Source organism: Zophobas morio, unplaced genomic scaffold, assembly GCF_036711695.1.
Source record: "Zophobas morio isolate AGI-343-1 ecotype UQ-CSIRO unplaced genomic scaffold, CSIRO_AGI_Zmor_V1 ptg000008l, whole genome shotgun sequence".
NCBI classification, from domain to species: domain Eukaryota; kingdom Metazoa; phylum Arthropoda; class Insecta; order Coleoptera; family Tenebrionidae; genus Zophobas; species Zophobas morio.
In genome coordinates, this window is record NW_026972113.1 from 10,793,269 (window position 1) to 10,813,074 (window position 19,806).

Consider the following 19,806-nt stretch of genomic DNA (forward strand, 5'->3'; position numbering starts at 1 on the left):
AATGAAAAAATTCAAAACTGAAATCTTGAAAAACTGAAAAATGGAAAGAAAATTGAAGAATCGGAAAAGTGAAAAAATCCAAAACTGAAACATTGAAAAATTTAGAAATCGAAAAATTGAAAAATCACAATTGAAGAAAGAATTGAAAAATCGAGAAATAGAGAAATGGGAAAATCAAAAAATCAGTTAATCGAAAAATTGAGAAATCGAAAAATTTAGAAACGTCAAAAATTGAAAACTGAAAAATAAGAAAATTCAAAAATCGTAAAACTGGAACATCGGAAAATTGAGAAATCGAAAAATGAAGAAATTCGAGAAACCGAAAATATGAAGAATCGAGAAATCGAAGAATCGATAAATTGAAAAATCCCAACAGTAATATATCGAAAAATTGAGAAATTGAAATCGAGCAAAACTGAAGTATCGTAAAGTTAATAAATTGAAAAACTGAAAATTTTTGAAAAAAAAAATTCGTATCAAAAACTCGAAATTCAAAAAATCGAGAAATTGAACAATCTAAAAATTAAACAATTTAAAAATCGAAGAATTGGAAAACCAAAAAATCTAAACCGAGAACTTGAAAAATTGAATAATCGACAAATCAAAACGTCAAGGAAAACAAAAAAATTAACGGAAAACCTAGAACTTAAAAATTGAAAAATTAAAATACCTATCCAAAAATTGAAAAACCGAGAAATCGAAACATCAATATATGGAAAAATTGAAGAACCGAAACATTGCAAAATCCCAGAACTGAAATAATGAAAAACTGAAAAATGGAAGGAAAATTGAAAAATCCAAAAAAATGAAAAAATTCAAAACTAAAATCTTGAAAAACTGAAAAATGGAAAGAAAATTGAAGAATCGGAAAAGTGAAAAAATCCAAAACTGAAACATTGAAAAACTCAGAAATCGAAAAGTTGAAAAATCACAATTGAAGAAAGAATTGAAAAATCGAGAAATAGAGAAATGGGAAAATCAAAAAATCAGTTAATCGAAAAATTGAGAAATCGAAAAATTTAGAAACGTCAAAAATTGAAAACTGAAAAATAAAAAAATTCAAAAATCGTAAAACTGAAACATCGGAAAATTGAGAAATCGAAAAATGAAGAAATTCGAGAAACCGAAAATATGAACAATCGAGAAATCGAAGAATCGATAAATTGAAAAATCCCAACAGTAATATATCGAAAAATTGAGAAATCGAAATCCAGCAAAACTGAAGTATCGTAAAGTTAATAAATTGAAAAACTGAAAATTTTTGAAAAAAAAAAATTCGTATCAAAAACTAAAAATTCAAAAAATCGAGAAATTGAACAATCTAAAAATTAAACAATTTAAAAATCGAAGAATTGGAAACCAAAAAATCTAAACCGAGAACTTGAAAAATTGAATAATCGACAAATCAAAACATCAAGGAAAACAAAAAAATTAACGGAAAATCTAGAACTTAAAAATTGAAAAATTAAAATACCTATGCAAAAATTGAAAAACCGAGAAATCGAAACATCAAAAAATGGAAAAATTGAAGAACCGAAACATTGCAAAATCCCAGAACTGAAATACTGAAAAACTGAAAAATGGAAGGAAAATTGAAAAATCGAAATAATGAAAAAATTCAAAACTGAAATCTTGAAAAACTGAAAAATGGAAAGAAAATTGAAGAATCGGAAAAGTGAAAAATCCAAAACTGAAACATTGAAAAATTCAGAAATCGAAAAGTTGAAAAATCACAATTGAAGAAAGAATTGAAAAATCGAGAAACAGAGAAACGGGAAAATCAAAAAATTAATTTATCGAAAAATTTAAAAACGTAAAAAATTGAAAACTGAAAAATAAAAAAATTTAAAAATCGTAAAACTGAAACATCGGAAAATTGAGAAATCTAAAAATGAAGAAATTCGAGAAACCGAAAATATGAAGAATCGAGAAATCGAAGAATCGATAAATTGAAAAATTCCAACAGTAATATGTCGAAAAATTGAGAAATCGAAATCGAACAAAACTGAAGTATCGTAAAGTTAATAAATTGAAAAGCTGAAAATTTTTGAAAAAAAAATCGTATCTAAAACCAAAAATTCAAAAAATCGAGAAATTGAACAATAAAAAAATCAAAACATTGAAATCCCAGTAACTTGATAAATAGGAAAATTTAAAAAACAAAAATTTTTAAAATCCAAGAATTGAACAACAAAAAAAATCAACAATTTATTCCTTACTAACTAGAATTTATTCCACCAACTGCTATCAGAGCGATTATAAAATAATTCCGGCGCAACTTCTCTTGACTCAAATAGCTGAATAATCCGTTCTCCAAAGGTGGACTCTATTTAGACAGTACACGATCCTTCTCGAAATCCTACGTCACCGCTTCTAGACTTCTCCGGAATCCCCATTGGCATTGCGGATGAGTCATCACCGGTGTAAGACCAGAGACTTCACGACGCCCATGTCACTTCTAATTGAAATTATAATAAATATTTGATTAACTTATCTAGTATTGTTGGTTGCATATAGTGACTTAAATAAGCTCCATTTCGAGGATTAATTTACCTCAGATTGTACAGTGCGGTGGAAATTGTATACGATATTTTAAAAAACTGTAAAAAATAAATCACTAAATTAAAATATTGTAGTTGAAATTTACTGGAGCTGCAATATTTCATCCAGAGCGGTTATTCATTCCATACACTTTAAAATAAACAGGGTCAACGCAATTCATCAATAAAATCATGTAGGACTTTTTATTTTTGTAACTCCAGAGGTACCAAGGGCATTCGGTGGCCGAATTGAAAACTTCGCTTGTCTGTAAAAACATTAGTCTTGATTTTGAATTCTGAAATCGTAAAATTAAAAAATTTCAAAATGAAAAAAGAAAAGTTATTATATCAAAACATTGCAAAACCCAAAAATTGAAAAAAAAAAATCTAAATGAAAAATTGCAAACGGAAAAATTGAAGAAACGAAAAATTAGAAAATAAAAAAATTGAAAAATTTTAAATAGAAAAAAAGAAATTAATATAAAACCGGAACATTGAAAAATCGAAAAATTGTTAAAATGAAGAAAAATTGTAAATCGAAAATGTGAAGAAATGAAAAATTGAAGAATGGAATAAATGAAACAGTTTTAAAATACGTACATTAACTGCAAAATGGAACAGTTCTGAAATAGTAAAATTGAAAAAGTGAAACATTTTTTAAATTATTATTATCACATATACACAATGAAATCTAGAAAAATGGCAAATCAAAAACTGAAGAAACAAAAAACTGAAAAATCACCAAACTGAAAAATCTAAAATTGAATATGGGAAAAATTAAACAATCTAAAAATTGAAATTTTGAAAAATTGTAAAAATCAGAACACTGAAAAACTGAAAAATTGAAAAAGTAAAGAAAATAAAACCAAAACGAAAAATCGCAAATCAAAAATTGAAAAATCTATAACAGGGAAAAATTGAAAGCTGAAAATCAATGAAATTGTCAATCGAAAAATTGGAAAATCTAAAAACTAAAAAATTCAAAATTTACATAATGGAAAAATTGAAAAATTGCAAATCGAAAAATAAAAAAAAAATTGAAAAAAAAATTATGAAATCGGACATTGAAAATCGAAAAATTTGTCGTAGAAAACTAAGGAGTTTGCAGTTAAGCTCACGACGAATAAAAAAAATCATCACAATTGAGATTTTGCTTATATTTTGCCTTTTTTTATTAAATCAGAACATGACAAATCAGTTAAATTGAGAAAAAAAGGAAACTAAAAGGAAAAATTGCAAATGGAAGCATTGGAGAAACGAAAAGTTGAAAAATCGAAAAATTGAAAAATCAAAAACTAAAAACTCGTGAAATTGCAGATTGAAGAGTTACATGTCGCAGAATCGAAAAATAAAATGAAAAATCGAAAAACAGCAATTGGAAAATTTGAAGAATTGAAAAATTAAAAAATTTGAAATAGAAACAACAAATATAATTAAAATCGAACATCGAAACGTCGAAAAATTCTAGAAACAAAGAAAATGAAAAACCGAAACCAGAAATTAAAAATCAAAAATTTGAAGAAATGAAAAATTTAAAAATCTGAAAACTGTGTGGCAGCACAGTAATAGATTGGTAAGCGGGGAAAGATAAGCTCCTCTGTAGTCTAGTGGTAAGAGCACGCGCCCGGCAAGCGGTAAATGTGTGGTTCGATTCCCACCGAAGAAGTAACATTTTTCTTCCCTTACCTACAAAAGAAAAATTAGAAATGAAAAAGTGGATTTTTTTAAATCATTCTTATTACATATTTAAAATGAAACCTAGGAAAATTGCAAACTGAAAAATTCGGAAATTGAAAAATTTCACAACGAAAAAAGAAAAGTTACTAAATCAGAACATTGCAAAACCAAAAAATTGAAAAAAAAAGTAAAAAACTAAATGAAAAATTGCAAATGGAAAAAATTGAAGAAAGGAAAAATTGGAAAATCAAAAATTTGAAAAATTTTAAATAGAAAAAAGGAATTAATATAAAATCGGAACATTGAAAAATCGAAAAATTGTTAAAATGAAGAAAATAAAAAACCGAGACGAAAAATTGTAATCAAAAATATGAAGAAATGAAAAATTGAAGAATCGAATAAAGTTTTAAAATACATTAATTGAAAAATGGAATATTTCTGAAAAAAGTGAAACATTTTTGATATTATTATTATATTAAAAATGGCAAATCAAAAACCTAAGAAACAAAAAACTGAAAAATCACGAAACTGAAGAATCTAAAATTGAATAAAAGAAAAATTTTAACAATTAAGAATTGAAAAATTGTAAAGATCAGAACACTGAAAAACTCAAAAATTGAAAAATCGTAAATCAGAAATTGAAAAATCTATAACAAAGAAAAATTAAAAGCTGAAAATTAGTGAAATTGTGAATCGAAAAATTGTAAAATCTCAAAAATAAAAAATTTAAAAGTTAGACAATCGAAAAATTGCAAACGGAAAAATTGAAGAAACGAAAAATTAGAAAATAAAAAAATTGAAACATTTTAAATAGAAAAAAAGAAATTAATATAAAATCGGAACATTGAAAAATCGAAAAATTGTTAAAATGAAGAAAAATTGTAAATCGAAAATGTGAAGAAATGAAAAATTGAAGAATGGAATAAATGAAAAAGTTTTAAAATACTTACATTAATTGCAAAATGGAACAGTTCTGAAATAGTTAAATTGAAAAAGTGAAACATTGTTTAAATTATTATTATCACATATATAAAATGAAATCTAGAAAAATGGCAAATCAAAAACTGAAGAAACAAAAAACTGAAAAATCACCAAACTGAAAAATCTAAAATTGAATATGGGAAAAATTAAAAAATCTAAAAATTGAAAAAGTAAGGAAAATAAAACCAAAACGAAAAATCGCAAATCAAAAATTGAAAAATCTATAACAGGGAAAAATTGAAAGCTGAAAATCAATGAAATTGTCAATCGAAAAATTGGAAAATCTAAAAACCAAAAAATTCAAAATTTACATAATGGAAAAATTGAAAAATTGCAAATCGAAAAATAAAAAAAAAATTGAAAAAAAAAAATTATGAAATCGGACATTGAAAATCGAAAAATTTGTCGTAGAAAACTAGGGAGTTTGCAGTTAAGCTCCGTCCCCTTGGCTCACGACGAATAAAAAAAATCATCACAATTGAGATTTTGCTTATATTTTGCCTTTTTTTTATTAAATCAGAACATGACAAATCAGTTAAATTGAGAAAAAAAAAAGGAAACTAAAAGGAAAAATTGCAAATGGAAGCATTGGAGAAACGAAAAGTTGAAAAATCGAAAAATTGAAAAATCAAAAACTAAAAACTCGTGAAATTGCAGATTGAAGAGTTACATGTCGTAGAATCGAAAAATAAAATGAAAAATCGAAAAACAGCAATTGGAAAATTTGAAAAATCGAAAAATTAAAAAATTTGAAATAGAAACAACAAATATAATTAAGATCGAACATTGAAACGTCGAAAAATTCTAGAAATAAAGAAAATGAAAAACCGAAACCAGAAATTAAAAATAAAAAATTTGAAGAAATGAAAAATTTAAAAATCTGAAAACTGTGTGGCGGCACAGTAATAGATTGGTAAGCGGGGAAAGATAAGCTCCTCTGTAGTCTAGTGGTGAGGGCACGCGCCCGGCAAGCGGTAAACGTGTGGTTCGATTCCCACCGGAGAAGTAACATTTTTCTTCCCTTACCTACAAAAGAAAAATGAGAAATGAAAAAGTGGATTTTTTTTAAATCATTCTTATTACATATTTAAAATGAAACCTAGAAAAATTGCAAACTGAAAAATTCGGAAATTGAAAAAGTTCACAATGAAAAAAGAAAAGTTATTAAATCAGAACATTTGCAAAACCAAAAAATTGAAAAAAAAAAGTAAAAACCTAAATGAAAAATTGCAAATGGAAAAAATTGAAGAAAGGAAAAATTGGAAAATCAAAAATTTGAAAAATTTTAAATAGAAAAAAAGGAATTAATATAAAATCGGAACATTGAAAAATCGAAAAATTGTTAAAATGAAGAAAAATTGTAATCAAAAATATGAAGAAATGAAAAATTGAAGAATGGAATAAAGTTTTAAAATACATTAATTGAAAAATGGAATATTTCTGAAAAAAGTGAAATATTTTTGAAATTATTATTATATTAAAAATGGCAAATCAAAAACCTAAGACACAAAAAACTGAAAAATCACGAAACTGAAGAACCTAAAATTGAATAAAAGAAAAATTTAAAAAATTAAGAATTGAAAAATTGTAAAGATCAGAACACTGAAAAACTCAAAAATTGAAAAATCGTAAATCAGAAATTGAAAAATCTATAACAAAGAAAAATTAAAAGCTGAAAATTAGTGAAATTGTGAATCGAAAAATTGTAAAATCTCAAAAATAAAAAATTCAAAAGTTAGACAATCGAAAAATTGCAAACGGAAAAATTGAAGAAACGAAAAATTAGAAAATAAAAAAATTGAAAAATTTTAAATAGAAAAAAAGAAATTAATATAAAATGGGAACATTGAAAAATCGAAAAATTGTTAAAATGAAGAAAAATTGTAAATCGAAAATGTGAAGAAATGAAAAATTGAAGAATGGAATAAATGAAAAAGTTTTAAAATACTTACATTAATTGCAAAATGGAACAGTTCTGAAATAGTAAAGTTGAAAAAGTGAAACATTTTTTAAATTATTATTATCAGATATATAAAATGAAATCTTGAAAAACGGCAAATCAAAAACTGAAGAAACAAAAAACTGAAAAATCAATATGAATATGGGAAAAATTAAAAAATCTAAAAATTGAAAACTTGAAAAATTGTAAAAATCAGAACACTGAAAAACTGAAAAATTTAAAAAGTAAAGAAAATAAAACCAAAACGAAAAATCGCAAATCAAAAATTGAAAAATCTATAACAGGGAAAAATTGAAAGCTGAAAATCAATGAAATTGTCAATCGAAAAATTGGAAAATCTAAAAACTAAAAAATTCAAAATTTACATAATGGAAAAATTGAAAAATTGCAAATCGAAAAATAAAAAAAAATATGAAATCGGACATTGAAAGTCGAAAAATTTGTCGTAGAAAACTAAGGAGTTTGCAGTTAAGCTCCGTCCCCTTGGCTCACGACGAATAAAAAAAATCATCACAATTGAGATTTTGCTTATATTTTGCCATTTTTTATTAAATCAGAACATGACAAATCAGATTGAAGAACATGTCGTAGAATCGAAAAATAAAATGAAAAATCGAAAAACAGCAATTGGAAAATTTGAAAAATGGAAAAATTAAAAAATTTGAAATAGAAACAACAAATATAATTAAAATCGAACATTGAAACGTCGAAAAATTCTAGAAATAAAGAAAATGAAAAACCGAAATCAGAAATTAAAAATAAAAAATTTGAAGAAATGAAAAATTTAAAAATCTGAAAACTGTGTGGCGGCACAGTAATAGATTGGTAAGCGGGGAAAGATAAGCTCCTCTGTAGTCTAGTGGTAAGGGCAGGCGCCCGGCAAGCGGTAAACGTGTGGTTCGATTCCCACCGGAGAAGTAACATTTTTCTTCCCTTACCTACAAAAAAAAATTAGAAATGAAAAAGTGGATTTTTTTTAAATCATTCTTATTACATATTTAAAATGAAACCTAGAAAAATTGTAAACTGAAAAATTCGGAAATTGAAAAATTTCACAATGAAAAAAGAAAAGTTATTAAATCAGAACATTGCAAAACCAAAAAATTGAAAAAAAAAGTAAAAACCTAAATGAAAAATTGCAAATGGAAAAAACTGAAGAGAGGAAAAATTGGAAAATCAAAAATTTGAAAAATTTTAAATAGAAAAAAAGGAATTAATACAAAATCGGAACATTGAAAAATCGAAAAATTGTTAAAATGAAGAAAATTAAAAACCGAGACGAAAAATTGTAATCAAAAATATGAAGAAATGAAAAATTGAAGAATCGAATAAAGTTTTAAAATACATTAATTGAAAAATGGAATATTTCTGAAAAAAGTGAAATATTTTTGAAATTATTATTATATTAAAAATGGCAAAAGTGAAATTGTGAATCGAAAAATTGTAAAATCTCAAAAATAAAAAATTCAAAAGTTAGACAATCGAAAAATTGAAAAAATTTTGAAAAAAAAAATGAAAGTACAATTACAAAATCGATATTTCCTTATACAAAGTTTCCATTTTAAACATGTTTTAAGTTTCATATTGTCAAAAGAAGTCCAAACGTATTAAAACAAAAAGGTAAAATGTAAGCCCGCCCACCCACCCTATCTCAATTGTCATGATTATTTTATATTCGCCGACAACCAAGGGGACGGAGCTTAACTGCAAAATAATTATTTCTTTACAAAAACATGTTTTTGAGAATCGTATTTTTCAGAGAATACAATGTATATTAAGAAAAGAAGACGAAATACAAACCCCGCCCACCCACCCCATTTCAATTGTGATGATTTTTTTTTATTGTTATAAACTTAAAAGAGGTTCAAAATGGTAAATTTTTGTAACAAAATGTGGATTTTGTAGTTAGGCTTCGCCCCCAGGTCTGCCAACGAATGAAAATTTCATTACTAATTTGCTTAAAGCTTAATCTTTGGCTTTAATTTTTTCTTAATATACATAGTATTCTTTGAATAACACGATACCCAAAAAAATGTCTTGCATAGTAGTTTCTTCTAGAGAAATATTAAGAATTTTGCATTTAAATGCCGCTTCTTTGGCTCTCGACGATTAAAAAAAAAAATCATTGATATCAGGGCGGGTATCGGTGGGGTCCAATCTTTGGCTTTATTTTTTTTTTTAATATACATATTATTCTTAAAACAACACGATACTCAAAAACATGTTTTTAATTTGTCGTAGAAAACCAAGGATTTTGCAGTTAAGCTCCGTTCCCTTGGCTCATGACGAATAAAAAAATTCATCACAATTGAGATAGGGTGGGTGGGCGGGGCTACATTTTGCCTGTTTTTGTCTTAATATGTGTATATTAAGAAAATAAAGGCGAAATATAAGCCCCGCCCACCCGCCCAATCTCAATTCTGGTGATTTTTTTTTAAAGAAAACCAAAACGGCGAAATTTAAATTTAAACTGAAGTTACACAACTAACTATCTAATGTTCGAAAAAATAATAACGTTATTATTGTTATTATTATTACTTTAGCTCACTCTATTTTTTGTCAAAAAAATGAATAATAGTAAACAACGGAAAGAAGAAAATTTTAAAATTACCGCCGATATTTTTCAATTTAACTTCCGACCTTGAGCTGTGGATATGTAATTTTGAGTTTTAAAATAACCGAATTTAATCGTGTGTTACAGTTGTGCAACAAAAACCTATGCATTTGATAAGGGCTCTCACTTAATGGTTAATTTAAATCTTTAAATCCCGTTTTCAGCGTAAAAATTTATTGTTGAAACCAAATTTATCACATCGACATTATTCATAAAAAAAAATTGTCAAAAAGCTTCAAATCGTATCAGAGATAGTAAATGACTAAATTCCTACCTGAACATCGATGTTATAACAGTAAAATCCAACTGAAAACACAATAAAACGTTGCACAGTGACCATTTTGAAAAAGATGGTAGACCTGAAGTTAGCTCTCTGTGTCAAAGTTACCACCAACCAAACACAAATAAAATTTTCGTACGAAATACAATAAGTCCGTTTAAATGTGAATAAATCGAATATGTTTGATTCGAATTTCGTTAGTTGGTTTTATCTAATCATTTCGGAAATTTCGGTGTTGAAACCAAATTCACGACGTCGACATAGTTTGTGATAAATGTAGCAAAAAGCTTTAAATTACACAATGCACGATAATTTAACCAAAATCTTACCTGAACCCAGATATTCTATGAAAAAATCCAACCGAAAACACGATAAAACTTTTGCACTGAAACCACTTTGAAAAAGATGATGGACCCGCGAAACTACCTGAAGTTGGTTGGCGCGCTCTGTCAAAGTTGCTACCAACCAAAAATAAATACAATTTTCGTTTTGTAGAATAAAATAAAGACTGTTTAAATGTAAACAACAAGCAAATATAAATTTAAATCGAATATCTGGGGTCATTTTTAACCCTCATTTAATTTTTAAACTTGAACAAATTAATGACAGAAGTGAATTGGCTGAAGTTGGCGTGCTCTGTCAAAGTTACTACCAACCAAAAATAAGTACAATTATCTTTTGTATTAAATAAAATAGGACACTAATAAAATCTGTAAGTAACAAGTAAATAAAAATCTAAATCGAATAACTGTAGTCACTTTTAACTTACTTCCTAATTGTTAAACTTGAAATGTAAACCAGATTTTGTTTATGCAACCAACAATGCACTATATTCATATTTTAAATTCTTTTTCTTTCCACTAAAGCTCCTTCCTGGAACAAATCTTTCCAGTTTTATATTTCTGCGTAACTTATCATTCTTCGTACTCTTTTTCCGACACCGGTACTGATTCAGACGGAATTTCACTATCAAATCGTTTGTCTTTATGCCACTAGTCAGCAACTACTTCAGTTAGAATTCCAAGTATTTGTACTAAACACACATTTAGCTGTCGTAAGTATGCTTTACTACTAAAAATCGTTTTTTCCGTGCATTATACAGGTAGGTTTTATTTTTTATAGCATAGTAAACAAAACAAACCCTAACCTCACTTTTTTTTAGAAATGCCTTTCCAAAATGACCCTCTTATCAAACCGGAATACATCGTGGGATGTTTTAACTGTGCTAACGACCTCGAGCCCTTCTCGTGCACCACCTGTGGCAACTTCCAAACCAACTTCATATCGTACTTACGCCACCACAGCAAAAATCACACCCACGACCTTTCCGATCACCCTCTCAACAAGTGCAAAAAATGCACCTTCGAAACCCACTCGAAAATCGTGTTCCTTAAACACACTTGCAACCCCCGCAATTTTCGCCCGTACTCCCCGGACTACGAAAGCCAGTGGTTCCACTGCACCCAGTGCCCCTCGAAATTCAAGCTAAACCACCTTTTACGCAAACACGTCGCCTCCAAACACCAACCAGACGACGAAATTCAGTGGTTCCAATGCGAACAGTGCACGGCGAAGTTCAAACAGAACCACCTTTTGCGCAAACACGTCATAACTAAACATCTTCCCGAAGACAAAATCAAGTGGCTGCGCTGTGAGCAGTGCACGGCGAAGTTCAAGTTCAAGTCGCACTTGACGAGTCACGTGCGGGCGAAGCACGTCGCCGAGGACAAAATCCGGTGGTTTGAGTGTGAAAAGTGCCCGTTTAGGTCGAAGGAGAGGAGGTTTTTGCAGTATCATATTTCGGAGACGCATCTGGCGGAGAATGAGATTGAGTGGTTTCAGTGTGAGCAGTGCAGTCAGAGGTTTAAGAGGAAGTATAATTTGAAGGTGCATGTGAAGGTTAAGCATGTGCCGGAGGATGAGATTGAGTGGGTGCAATGTGAGCAGTGTCCGGCGGTGTTTAAGCTGAAGAGGTATTTGAAGGAACATGTGGCGTTGAGACATTTGTTGAAAGGGAAGAGGTAGTGGCTCGGAATTAAAGATTTATTTATTTTGGTGTATTTTCTGTACTGTAACGAATAACCTAGTAAATACGTAAAAAAATCGTTGTGTTGGAAAGAAAATTTAAATTTGCCGCCACTATAATACGGTGTCATTGGCTAGGTGGCGCTTTGACAGCTGTCAAATTACATTAATAAAAATTGGTTTTAATACTTTTTACAACCACTAGACGTTGCTCTACTGGTAAAAGACACGTAAAAATTACAAATATTTTGTTCTTTACACCCAGGTTAGTCACTTCTGTTATTTCAAACACACCATAACCTCACTTTTTTTCAGAAGAATGCCCCTAGGAAATGACGTTTCAATAAAAACTGAAACCACCCCTCAAACGTTTAGCTGCTCAAACGACATCGAGGCATTCACGTGTAAAAAGTGCCCCAATTTCCACACTTTCACTGTCGTGAATTTCCGTCAGCACACAACAACTGATGAACCGATTCAGACATGTCAAAAATGCCAATTTGAAACATTTTCAAAGTACCTTTTCCTCATTCACCCGTGTTTTAATCAGCATGTCTTCCAGTGTGACCAATGCCCTTCCAGTTTTAAGTACAAACTTGACTTAAAGCGTCATTTTAAGTCAAGTCATGGTGCCTACTACCAGTGTGACCAGTGCACCTTCAAAGTGACGTGCAAATATCGCCTTAAAAAGCACACTTTAGTGAAACACTTAGCGGATGACGAGATTGAGTGGCTCCACTGTGATTTTTGCGCTTCCAAATTCAAAACGAAAGTCTACTTGATGAAACACATGAAGTGCAGACACCCCAAACCTGAAGAAATCCAGTGGTTCCCCTGTCAGTCGTGTGCGGATCAATTTAGAAGCAAAGTCGTGTTACAGAAGCACATAATAGCCAAACACTTACCACACAACGAAATCCAGTGGTACCAATGCACCCAGTGTTCGTTCAAATTCAAACTTAAGCACCTTTTGAGGAACCACGTCATCGCCATCCATTCCCCGGACTCGCAAATCCGGTGGTTCACCTGTCAACAATGTCTCGCCAAATTTAAATTAAAACGGTACTTAACGGAGCACATTTCCAAAAAACATGTACCCCAAAGTACCCCCCGACAATTTTTTTGTGACCAGTGTCCATCCAGATTTAGTCATAAACGAAGTTTGAAAGACCACATCGAACGAAAACATCTACCGGAAACCGAAATTGAGTGGTTCCAATGTGAACAGTGTCCCTCTCGGTACACACGCAAGCTCCAGCTACAACGTCACGTGATTTCGAAGCATTTGCCTGAAGACCAGATTCAGTGGTTTCAATGTGGCGAGTGCCCGTTTAAATTCAAACATAAGCGGAATTTAAAAGAACACGTGTTGGCTAGACACTCACCCACCGACGAAGTTCAGTGGTTGCAATGTGAACGCTGCAGTTCAAGATTCAAGAACGCGTTACAGCTGCAGAGACACGTGTGCGAGAAGGAAATTCAGTGGTTTAAATGTGAATATTGTGAGGATAGGTTTAAGCGCAAAGCGCATCTTCAGAGGCACGTTTCGAATAAGCATTTGCCTGATGACCAGGTTCAGTGGTTTACTTGTGGGTATTGTGGGGCTAGGTTTAAGGAGCAGAGGACTTTGACTAAACACGTGACGGTGAAGCATTTGGCGGAGGATGAGATTCAGTGGTTTCAGTGTGAGCATTGTCCGTCGAGGTTTAAACAGAGGGATTATTTGCAGACGCACGTCGTGGCGAAGCATTTGCCCGAGAGCGAGATTAAGTGGTTTAAGTGTGAGAAGTGCGCGGCGAGGTTTAAGAGGAATTTTCATTTGCGGAGGCACGTTTTGACGCAGCATTTGTTGAAAAGTCAAAGCGATAAATGAATTTGGATTTTTTGTAACAATTAGAGTTGTAATTTTGCAACGAAAAAATATTTACAACAAATTGTGTGTATTTAAAATAATAATAAAATCGTACAAACTATGTGAGAAAAAAATTTAAATATATTTTTATTATTTTCTAAAATTTAGTTTCACTGACAATAATAATATCATAATTTTCCTGTTGTTTGAAAATGGCCCCTAGATTTTTCAAAATAGTGTTTTTTTTTTTAATTTGCAGCATCTCAATCGGGAAAAATCGTGAAAATGCCGTATTTTTTTTAAATTTAGAGTTCTGAATTTTTTTTCTGAAGATATCAATTTTGGTGTTATTATTTTTCAAAGAACTTGTCTTTTTTCGCGATTCAACTCTAGAACTCTCTAGAATAAGGATTTTACAATTAAGCTCCGCCCCTCAGCTTACGACAAATATATAAATCATCAGAACTGAGATAGGGCGGGTGGGCGGGGCTTATATTTTGCCTTTTTTTTCTTAATAAACATGGCGAACTTTTCCAACATGAAACTTAAAACATGGTTAAAATGGTACATTTTTGCAAGAAAATATAAATTTTGCAATTATGGGGCGGAGCCTAATTGTAAAATCAATATTTCCTTTTACAAATTTTCCATTTTAAACATTGTACTTTAAGTTTCATGTTATGAAAAGATGGCTACGTATATTAAAAAAAAGGCAAAATATAAGCCCCGCCCACCCGCCCTATCTCTATTGTGATGATTTTTTTTATTCGTCGTGAGCCAGAGGGGTGGAGCTTAACTGCAAAATCCTTATTTCTCTACGAGAAATTAAAGATATGTTTTTGAGTATCGTGTTGTTCAAAGAATACTATGTACATTAAGAAAAATAAAGCCAAAGATTAGGCTCCACCCGGACCCGTCCCGATCTCAATACTTAATGTGACGAATTTTTCATTCGTTGTCAGATCGAGGGGCGGGGCTTAATTGCAAGATCCATATTTGTCTAGAAGAATTTACTATTTTAATCATGTTTTAAGTTTCTTGTTCTGGAAAGACGACTACGTATATTAAGAAAAAAGGCAAAATATAAGCCCCGCCCACCCGCCCTGTCTCTATTGTGATGATTTTTTTTATTCGTCGTGAGCCAGGGGGGTGGAGCTTAACTGCAAAATCCTTAATTCTCTACGAGAAACTAAAAATATGTTTTTGAGTACTGTGTTATTAAAAAAATACTATGTATATTAAGAAAAAATTAAAACCAAACATTAAGCCCCACCCATACCTGCCCTGATCTAAGTAGAAATGAAGTTGTCATTCGTTGGCAGACCTAGGGGAGGAGCTTAATTCCAAAATCCATATTTCTTTACAAAAATTTACCATTGTAAACGTGTTTTTTAGTTTATAATAATAAAAAAATCATCACAATAGAGATGGGCTGGGTGGGCGGTGTTAATATTTTCCCTTTTTTCTAAATGTACATACTATTCTGTGAGCAACACTATAGTCAAAAATATGTTTTTAATTTCTTGTAAGGAAATAAGTATTTTACAGTTAAGCTCCTCCCCTTTGGTTCACGGCGAATAAAAAAATCATTACAATTGAGACAGGGCGGGTGGGCGTGCTTACATTTTGTCTTTTTGTTTTAATATGTGTGTAGACTTCTTTTTACAACATGAAACTTAAAACATATTTAAAATGGAAAATTTGTGTAAGGAAATATCAATTTTACAATTAGGCTCCGCCCCATAATTGCAAAATCCATATTTTTTTGCAAATATGTACCATTTTAACCATGTTTTAAGTTTCTTGTTGTGAAAAAATGGCTGTGTATATTAAGAGAAAAGAAGGAAAAACATAAGCCCCACCCACCCGCCCTATCTCTATTGTGATGATTTTTTTTATTCGTCGTGAGCCAGGGGGGTGGAGCTTAACTGCAAAATCCTTATTTCTCTACGAGAAATTAAAAATATGTTTTTGAATATAAGGTTGTTCAAAGAATAGTAAGTAAGTGTATATTAAGAAAAAAGTAAAGCTAAAGATTAAGCCCCACCCATACCTGCCCTGATCTAAGTAGAAATGAAGTTGTCATTCGTTGGCAGACCTAGGGGAGGAGCTTAATTCCAAAATCCATATTTCTTTACAAAAATTTACCATTTTAAACGTGTTTTAAGTGTCTAATAATAAAAAAAATCATCACAATAGAGACAGGGCGGGTGGGCGGGCTTACATTTTGTCTTTTTGTTTTAATGTGTAGGACTTTTTTCTTGAAAGAAAAACGTGTTTAAAATGGAAAATTTGTGTAAGGAAATATCGATTTTGCAATTAGGCTCCGCCCCATAATTACAAAATCCATATTTTCTTGCATTAAGAAAAAAAGGCAAAATATAAACTCCGCCCACCTACACTATTTCAATTTTTTATTCTTAGAAACTTAAAACAGTTTAAAATCGTAAATTTCTGTAAGGAAATATGGTTTCAAAATTTCATTACTATTCAGATTAGGGCAGGTATGGGTGGGACTTAATCTTTGGCTTTAATTTTTTTTTAATATACATGGTAATTTCTTGTACAGAAAGAGCAAGGATTTTGCAGTTAAGCTCCGCCCTCAGGCCAACGACGAATGACAAAAATCATCACAATTGCGATGGGGCGGGTGGGCGGGGCTTATATTTTGTCTTTTTTCTTAATATACGTAGTCGTCTTTTTAGAACAAGAAACGCAGAACATGTTTAAAATGGTAAATTCTTCTAGACAAATATGGATCTTGTAATTAAGCCCCGCCCCTCGATCTGACAACGAATGAAAAATTCATCACAATTGAGATAGGGCGGGTGGGTGGGGCTACATTGTAATCCGACTATAATCTTTTAACATTAAAAATTAAAAATTCGTCAGGTCACTCCGAAAAAGTATTCAAAGAAGCGAGAAAAATCGTTAAAACGCAGTGGTTTCTTTAAATTTGGGGTTTTGAAATTTGTTTCTAAAAATGTTAATCTTCATCTAATTAAAAAAAAAAAAATTGAGATTTGCCGCTTACCTTTGACTGTGGCGATGACTACAGAACGTCATGCGATGCCGACTATAATCCTGTCTGAACAAGGCGGCACAGTCGGCGCCCACTTTGATGCACAGAGAAATTGCCGTAAATGTGAAACTGAACAAGGAACGCGTCGACGTTGCCAACATAATCTTTTAACATTAAATTTCAAAGGTGGCTACACTTTTCTTCAACTATATGCTACTAATAATGAATTTGTGCCTTTTTCTATGCTATCTCTTCAAACAAGACGCCGCAGTTTCTGTAAATTTATAGTTAAAATTTTGACATTTGCCGCTTGCCTTTGACTGTGGCGCTGACTATAACCCTGTTTGGACAAGGCGGCACAATCGGCGGCCACTGATGCACAGAGTATTAAAATCCGTGGGATATTATACATTTTAAATATTCTTTATTTTAAAATACATTATAATATCGCATTCATTCAAGCGTACAAAAATATATTATTAACACATTTACACCATTTTTTTATTTAAATATAATTTACATTATGAGTTGCAATAACAGTACCTATTTGACCAGAATTTCGGCCGTGGGACTTGAAACTTAAGAAACTTCCTTCGAACAATGGATTCGTTGTTTGAACGATTTGCAATCACCTAAGTTTTGTGTCACTTTATTGCTAGCTTGATTATTTGTCATGTTAGTTTAAAAAATATAAAAGTGAGGTATTTGGCGTGTTTACGTAAAAAAAGAAACGTTTAAGTACCTTGCGTCGCCGCCCCACGCCGAAAGTCCGAGCTTGTATACTATTTTAACATAAGTGGAGAAATGGAATCGTCAGACAATTCCACAGCAGACCATCTTGAAGTCTGTTGGCTACAAAATTTAAACTAGCAGCCTCTCGCATCAGACTTTTCGGTAAAACAATAAAAAACATTAAATTAATATCGGATGGACATACAACATACACTTTTATAGTCAATGATAAAGCATAGTTTTAAACTAAACTAATCAACTAAAATGCCCTGAGACATAACATAAATTAACAGTATTATAATATTAGGAAAATACTTAAATTACTGTAACATTATAAGTGAGGTAGATTTAAACGTTTTTTTAATAACTATTTGAACAACTTGGCATTAACACCATTCTTTTTGCTCAAATTGAAAATTAAATATTTCCTCTATCATAATTTTACATTAGTATTATTAACTTTAAGTCTATTGCTTTTAATTTTCGCTTCTGGAATGTACACTGTAACCTAAACGGGTGTTAGCGGTTTAATACTTGGTATTGTCTGAAGGAATGTTGGTGTAGTGTTGCTGATTTATTGTAGCTTCCGAGCACGTCTATAAGGGTGCGCTGTGCCTGTTAATAGCGAAAGAAATAACGCCAACTTCGCCTTTAACCGCGTTTTTAGAAATTCGCGCCGGAGTATTTGAGCATCGTGGATCGAGAAACTGTTGCCAATCAAGTAACGAAACAGGTAACTAAAACAAACCCTAAAACCTATATGTACAGCAAAAAAAAAGATCGTTGTTTTTGTACAATATAAAGGCACACACCACATAGAGTTGTGACTGAATAAGAGGATAATATTTTATAAACAATTTTTGTACATTTTTTTAAACAATGGAATATTCATCTTTGGATATATAAATAATAAATATGCTTTGTTGGTAACGTTAATGAAGAACAGTTAACATTGTAGCCATGTAACATAGAACACTGTAACAATCACGACACCTTCCACACACACACCCACTCTGAATATACTGTACAATAACATTTTACTTACTAAGCTATTTTATATGTAATTGTTGTCAGGTACCAGTTGTATTATGCTAATTAAAATCATAGATTCCATACCACACCAACACGCAAATTTAAACAAGACGGACGCCACTGGGGGCTTCCGCCCCCGACTCGCCCCCGGTGGCGGCGCCCTTGCGGCAAACGACCGCGCAAGGGCCACGCTACGCCGCCACTGGAGACCGAGTCCGGGCTACGAAAACGAACTCACAACACAAGTGGAAAAGAACACCAAATTAAAGCGAACTATGTTGGTGTAGGATCAAACAAGTTACAGATTAATATTGAGCAATTGAGTGTTTCGTAACAGAAATCGTTGCAAAACGGACAACCTATTGCAATTAAAACTGTGGTTGAAAAATACTCGAGCTGTACTTATTGTGGAGGAACTGTCCTTAATAAAACCTGGGTGGGAGTTAGACGGGCGGCGCGCGCACGCTTTGTGAGGTTATGTCGCGCTACGCAAGCGCGCGCTGCGTGAAACGGCGCGCCGCCCGCCCAATTAACTAAAGTGAACGAAGTCAGTCAGAATTATCCTATTATTGTAGGTAGGTAGCGTTAAATTCAACTGTTAGTGTTTAGTTTAGGGATTGGTCATAAATATTTCCTACTTTTTTTGTTATATTGACTAACGGCGGCCGTTTTATCCATTAGGTCTAACATCTTTAAAGCTAGAGTTTTTACAATCTTCGTTTGATTTGATTTTTGAATTTTTTTGCGGGAAATTGCACTGACGATTTGCTCGGTTTGTCATGTCGGGTACTTTGACTACTTTGGAGTTTTCGAAGATGCGGTGCAGGTCGTGGAATTTTGACGTTTTGAGGTTAGAGTTGGAGTCCTCTTCGTAGGGGGAGCAGCAGAGGTCTTGCGGCTTGGGTTTCTTCTCGGCGTAGCCGTTGCACTCGAGGGCGTAGTACTAGAAGCAAAGAGCGAAGTAGAGGACAGTTTAAATGGGGGACACACAAAAAACTAACCAGATTGAGCCAGTCGTGTATGGCTTTATCAAGTGAAGTGTATTGATCAAACTAACTTATTTGTAACATTTGTAACTGTCTCCGATGTAC

General features: G+C 31.4%; 3 protein-coding genes across 5 annotated transcripts in view; 2 read left to right on the forward strand and 1 right to left on the reverse strand.

Moving 5' to 3' along the window:
- Positions 1-10,951: 10,951 nt before the first annotated feature.
- LOC135125318 (zinc finger protein 99-like) lies at positions 10,952-12,156 on the forward strand. The gene is made up of 2 exons (XM_064050803.1): positions 10,952-11,154; positions 11,215-12,156. The coding sequence occupies exon 2, from the start codon at positions 11,217-11,219 to the stop codon at positions 12,075-12,077; it is 861 nt and encodes a 286-aa protein (XP_063906873.1). The 5' UTR covers positions 10,952-11,154; positions 11,215-11,216; the 3' UTR covers positions 12,078-12,156.
- A 102-nt stretch (positions 12,157-12,258) lies between these two features.
- Positions 12,259-14,053, forward strand: LOC135125317 (zinc finger protein draculin-like). 2 transcript variants are annotated; one of them, XM_064050801.1, is made up of 2 exons: positions 12,259-12,342; positions 12,393-14,053. In XM_064050801.1, exon 2 carries the CDS (start codon positions 12,397-12,399, stop codon positions 13,948-13,950), a length of 1,554 nt encoding a protein of 517 aa, XP_063906871.1. In that variant the 5' UTR covers positions 12,259-12,342; positions 12,393-12,396; the 3' UTR covers positions 13,951-14,053. The 2 variants fall into 2 exon arrangements, with proteins under 2 accessions (XP_063906871.1, XP_063906872.1); XM_064050802.1 differs by having other exon boundaries at positions 12,264-12,342; positions 12,396-14,053.
- A 3,300-nt stretch (positions 14,054-17,353) lies between these two features.
- Positions 17,354-19,806, reverse strand: part of LOC135125319 (protogenin-like) — a 114,362-nt gene continuing 111,909 nt past the window's right edge. For both annotated transcript variants that reach the window (XM_064050805.1, XM_064050804.1), the window contains one exon: positions 17,354-19,658. In XM_064050805.1, the coding sequence (XP_063906875.1) occupies positions 19,386-19,658 (273 nt within the window). In that variant the 3' untranslated portion in view covers positions 17,354-19,385. The remainder of the gene's footprint in view (positions 19,659-19,806) is intronic.